This window comes from Gouania willdenowi, chromosome 9 (assembly GCF_900634775.1).
Source record: "Gouania willdenowi chromosome 9, fGouWil2.1, whole genome shotgun sequence".
Lineage (NCBI taxonomy): Eukaryota > Metazoa > Chordata > Actinopteri > Blenniiformes > Gobiesocidae > Gouania > Gouania willdenowi.
The window spans coordinates 8,185,777-8,191,776 of NC_041052.1; the positions used below are offsets into that span (position 1 = coordinate 8,185,777).

The 6,000-nt window shown below is 39.1% G+C and overlaps 1 protein-coding gene across 2 annotated transcripts in view; it reads right to left on the reverse strand.

Moving 5' to 3' along the window:
* srrm4 (serine/arginine repetitive matrix 4) overlaps positions 1-5,789 on the reverse strand; it is an 82,400-nt gene extending 76,611 nt beyond the window's left edge. For both annotated transcript variants that reach the window (XM_028458372.1, XM_028458371.1), the window contains exon 1: positions 5,128-5,789. In XM_028458372.1, the coding sequence (XP_028314173.1) occupies positions 5,128-5,345 (218 nt within the window). In that variant the 5' untranslated portion in view covers positions 5,346-5,789. The remainder of the gene's footprint in view (positions 1-5,127) is intronic.
* Between the last annotated feature and the right edge of the window lie 211 nt (positions 5,790-6,000).

Genomic DNA, 6,000 nt, shown 5'->3' on the forward strand with positions numbered 1-6,000 from the left:
AATAATTCACATACATGATGTAAACTTGATCTATTGCTAAATATTGCAAAATGTTGCTGTTTATTTTAGCATGCACAGCTTTACAATAGGTGCTCCATAGGGCTGGGATATCTACAACTGAATTATTTGAAATATACACAATGATTCATGTTTTCTCTGTCATTTTTACTTTTTCCAGTGGGGCAAATTTGATGCTCTAAAAGGCCATATTTGGCCCCCGGGCCTTGAGTTTGACACATGTGCCTTCGAGTAAGGCAGAGATGAATCAAATTTTTTTTTTTTTTCTCAAATGTGTTACTCTGTGTCTCTACATCTCTGCAGGGATTATGGTTTGCCATTAAAGACACATTATTGTGTTCACTGTGTCTCTGTGCTGCCTGTATAAATGGAGAAGGAAATGGACCATTCTAATCCTCATTATCATAGCTAATTTCACATGAGAGAAAGTTGATAGTGAATGTCAAAACTGTTTATAGGTCAGGCTATTGAGCTTTCCAAGATGATAGATAAGTGTAATTTACTGCAAGAATATTTGGTTAATTAAAATATTTTTGAAATGCAGATAGTCCTGTAATGTCTTGAAATTAACATCCTTTAAGGCAGTGGTTCTCAACCTTTTCAGCCCGTGACCCCCAAGACAAAGGTTCCAGAAACCGGGGCCCCCCACTGTACCTGAAGGTGGTTAAACACAGACATGAACATTAAAGAACAGCCATGTGGAGACAGAGCCATATATATAACGGGGAATAAAGGGGAGAGATTTTTGGGGTCCATCCATAAAGTCAGCAAAATGATGGTCCATTGTTCTATGAATCTGTGATAACATCTATTTATTTAGCTGAAAAATATCCACTGTTATCCAGGATGTTTATTAATATTTGTGCCATAGTATATTGTCATCTTAAAGATGTAAATCTTTGTTTTAATTAGAAATAAAATGGGTTAAAAGTGACCAAAAATAGTGGAAAAACTGGTGAAATAGGATTTTAAAAACCACAGAAATTGGTTAAAAGTTGCAAAATAGAGTGGCCGAAAACAGACAGAGAAAGTGGTAAAAAGGGTTTAAAGTGTCAATATTGGCTTAAAAGTAGCTGAAAAAAGTAGGAACAATTAGTTTGAACTGGCAAATAATGGGCATGACAAATCGTGAATGTGGTTAAATTGGCAAAAATAAGCATGAAATGTGGTGAGAAGAGGTTTTAAGTGACAATATTGGGTCAGCATATGTGATATTGGGTGGGAAAAGTGGTGGAAAGAGCTTAAAAGTGTCAAAAATGTCTTAAAATTGGAAACAAATATGCAGATCAGGCATTGACATTTGATGGAGAAATGGGAATAATGTTTCAAAAATGCATTAAAAGGAGTAAAAGAAACATGACAAGAAATATTAATGAAAATATGTTAAAATATAGTAAGTTTGGTGTAGTTGCAGAAAGAAGTTAAAAATAAGCAAAAATGGGCTCAAATTGTTTTAAAAAAAACAATATTCTTAGTTCCTTGAAGGCATCTGGCGACCCCATTACAATGTTTCGCAACCCCACAGTTGAGAACCCCTGCTCAAAGGATGTCAAAAAACTAAAGAACACACAGAGCTGTGGTTCATCAAACAAATAAGTCCATCAAAGCGTAGCAGGTGATGGTGGATGGTGCACTAAAGGTGGTAGAGGATGGCACAAGCACAAAGGGAATGGGAATAAAACAGGGTGAGGGCGTTCCTCCTCATGGCTGCTGCAAAAATGTGGTCTCAGGGATGATGATTTGTTGACTCTGGCATGGAGACGTGTCACAACGAAGGAGAAGACGGCTCTGACATTAGGGCAGGAACATGCTGTCCCATGACCTTTAAGAGAATTTTTTTAAAAATCCCCTCCACACACACACACACATATCGCTCAATTTAGGTGAGACACACAAAGATGCAACAAAAACCAGCACTGCAGATGTATGATTGGTGATAAAGTCATATCAATAGTGAGGACATATGTGCGGAAACCTCTGGCAGAGCATGTCAACACACTCGTCACGATCTAGCTAAACGTAGGACATTTATTTAATTCTCAGTAAAGCACAACCTCCGATTGACCGTGGTTTCCTTTGGTACAACAGTGTATAAAATAGTAATGTCATGGATTTAGATGGTTTATTTCAGTGGGTTGAAGGTAGAAAAAATAAACTCAAACATGTACAGCTGATTCACAACGCTGCAGCTCATGTTTTAACCACAACAACAAAGTTAACGCACGTTATTCTAGTTTTAAAGTCTCTAGGCTGGCTTCCAGTCAGCCTCAGAACAGATGGTAACACTTTACTTTAGGTTTTCTACACATAGGCTACATTACGCTGTGATTATTATAACATGTTAACCTCCATTAGCATGAATAAAGTGCCACGAAGGCTGTCAATAAGTATCATTCATTATCATCATCATACCCTAACCCTTTGTTACCCTAACCCCTCGAGATCCCTCCATTTAAAGGACACATATCATGCATTTAAATCCTTCTATATAAAACGGAACTGCAATGCTTGGGTCTGAATCCCTCATTATTATAGCTCCACAGGCCCCTTTTCTACCACTTTTCTGATGTGCTTCTGAGAGAAAATCGTTTTGGTGCGGTCTCTTTAAATGTAAATGAGACACTTCATACCCCGCCCCCTTTCCAGGTTGCAGAGGTGACACTCAGTTCAACTCCACCCTGTTTGGCCATTTTTGTAGTTTGATAGAAGAGATACGGCTATGTAGCGGTGCAGAAAATGTTTATTCACACGTTATTTACAAAATGTCAACAACAGAAGACTTGTCCATCCAGCCTTACATGTTCGAGCCAGAGTCTGACCTAGTGGAGCGAGATGAAAATGAAGATGATGAACCTGCAGAACCCTAACAAGTGAGCTAACATAAGCGCCGAGCTAACATAAGCGCCGAGCTAACGCTAGCGCCAAGCTAACGTCACTTAATGCATTTTAATACAGTTTTTTCGGAGACAAAAACGGCAAAATGAAATGACTAATGAAAACTTTAGACTTAAATTAAACCACGTAGGCCATATCATCAAGGATCTAAAACGAGCACACAGCGCTAACATATGAAGTCTGAAGACGGTGCAGCTGCTAATGCTAACAAAACAATGACAGGGACGTCTTATCATCACACTTTTTAGCGTTATTTACAGCTTAAGTGCTCTGTTCGTCGTCTCCAAAGATAGAAGGAATTGAACCCTCAATCAGACAAAGTCTTTCGGCAAATCCTTCTTTATACTGGCGGAGGTTGCAGAAGCAGTCATCCTTTAAGTGCTTCGCGCACACAAAAATGACCGTACCCACAGATGTGGGTACATTTCTGTGAAAAATAAAACTCAACCAGGCACTTTGAAAAGGTTCTGATGCTGGGAGACGGTGTAATGAAGCGTGTGGGTTACTACATCTAACAACAAACATTTTGACTTATCCTCTTGTAACTTCAGCATCCTTGAGCTTGGACTACAAAATAAAAGCGAGAAATAAAAATGGCGGATTGCTCGAAGTGTTGGACCTGGAGTCGATGTACTAATTTGGCAGTTCAGCTGCAAATACTGTGACGTAATAGTTCAAAAAACGTAATAGAGAATAGAAAAATCGAAAGAGATTGAAAAATGATCAAAACAGAATATAAAGATATCAACGGAGCACCTGAAGAGACTAATTTGAACTTTTCTGTACTTCTAAACACTCTAAATATACAACAAAATGCATTTACGGGCTAAAAAAGTGGATTTAGCATGATATGTTCCCTTTAAACCATAAAATGCCAACATAGCTCCAAAGGTGTCATCATTTAGCGAAAGAATCAGAATCAGAAAGACTTTATTTATCTCAGGGGGAAATTAAGGCTCAATAAATATTACAAACGAAAAGAATAAACACGAAAGAAAGAAAGTATATAATTATGTAAAAGACTGTTAATTAAATAAGGATTGAATACAAGTGCATGCATTACAGTATAAATGTATCTTATTATTATAAGGTAAATAATAATAATACCAATATACAAATGTACAAATATAATACAGATATATAGGACAATCAAAAGTGTTATAATTTAGCAAATAACACTAAATGACAGCCTTCATGACACCTTATTCATGCTAATGACAGTGTAACGTCAGCCTTACCTATAACACCAAGTGTTACCAAACTGCCTTTAAAGTTCTGCTACTGGTGTATACTGTAAATGTGTGAATCTATCAGGGAGATGTTAGTCAGATATGAACCCAGCAGGTCTCTCAGATCTATGAAACCAGGTCAGATAGTGGAGCCCAGAGTTCACAGCAAACATGATGACGCTGCTTTTAGTTGTTATGCTGCTAAGGAGTGGAACAAACTGAAGTCAGCATCACATGGGGACATTTTTAAATCCAAGTTAAAAGCTTTTCTTTTTTCTGTTGCTTATGACAGAAAGATTTGTTTTTTAATCATTTTGTTGTTGATTTGATGTTTTTAATATTTTTTTTATTGTTGATTGCAAACTGTTTAGTGTTGTGTTTTTATTGCTGTTTAATATTTTCTGTTACTCTTTTTAATCGTGTGAGGCACATTGTCTTCTGTATAAGAAATGTTTTAGAAATAAATTTGCCTTGAGTTCTGATGTTATTGCTTGTGTTTTATTGGATGTTTTCTTATTCTCCTGATCTAATGCTTGCTTCCATAATGGATTTCCTTTATTTAACAAGTGTAGTTACACAGCACAACTAGAACTACGTATGTCAGAACTGCTGGTGTTGAAGTCACTTTAGCATCCGGTCCAACTTCACACGTGTTTTACTCAGTTGTAACTTAAAAATCCTAAAGCAGTTTAACATATACAGTATGTATATATGTTTTTGTCAGCATACACAAGCTCAAGGTTCAAATTTAATTATTTTTGGCAGCACATCATGATTAATTCCCAAAGCGACATCATGAAACGTAGTGTTTATTGAATTCTACAACCTTTAGATCTCAGGACAATCAATGAAAACTGTTATTTTCCATGTTTTCAGCACCTTTAAACCTAACACTCTTTTACAATGAACGTTTGTAGTATTGTTTTGGGCAAAGCTTTCAGTACACCAGCCTTCATCTTCACCGATAATCCCGTTTGTTACTCACCCAGTCACTCTCCTACTGGCCGTGATGCTCGCCATGATCACGCTCTCCAGTCTCGGGGTTGCCACAGCTTTGAAAGTCCCTTTCCAAAACTTCTCAAACAGCTGCTTCTCCTCCAGCTGGAAACTGGCAGAGCTGTCTTGTGGTCCCAGGGATGGAGGAGAAGGACCACAGGTTGGACCACAGGGTGGCCCCAGTCGGATGGAGCACAATGACTGCATCTTTTATCTCCCGGTACCCCAAAAAAACAAGAAGAATCTGAAGTTTTAAATTCCTCTGATGAAGATGAAGCACCTCCTGATGCTGGAGTCAGGAACTGTCCAGGTCCTGAACCGAGCTGCACCAGAGCCCAGAGACTGTTCTACACCGTCTGCTCAGTGTGTCACTGAGTCTGTCCAACAGGGACAAAAGAGGAGCCTTTCTTCTTGGGTATTGTTCTCCCAAATAAGTAGCGATGGCAGAGGGGAGGAGGGTAGTGTTTCCTTTCCTTTCCCCGCCTTTTCTTTTCAGTTACATCTGCTGCTCTGAGGGGATAAAGAGGGGGGGTGAGGGGGGGGGCAGAGGAACAAGTGGCTGCTCTTGTTGTTGGAGTTTGGATGCAGAGATGATCGACGGTGGTGGGGATGTGCGTTGGAGAGAGTGTGTGTGTGTGTGTGTGTGATGTAGAGAGGCTGAAAATCCAATGAGGAGCTCAGCTGAGAGCAGCTGGTTTTGTGTCTGAGTCGCTGACGTCAAACTGGGGGTGGGATTCTGGGTAAGAGGGACACCCCTCATCCATCCCATTCTCTCTCTTTCTCTCTCTGTGTTGATTAGCTCCTCATCTTGACGTCTGCCATCTCTCTCTCTCTCTCTCTCTCTCTCTCTCTCTCTCTCTCT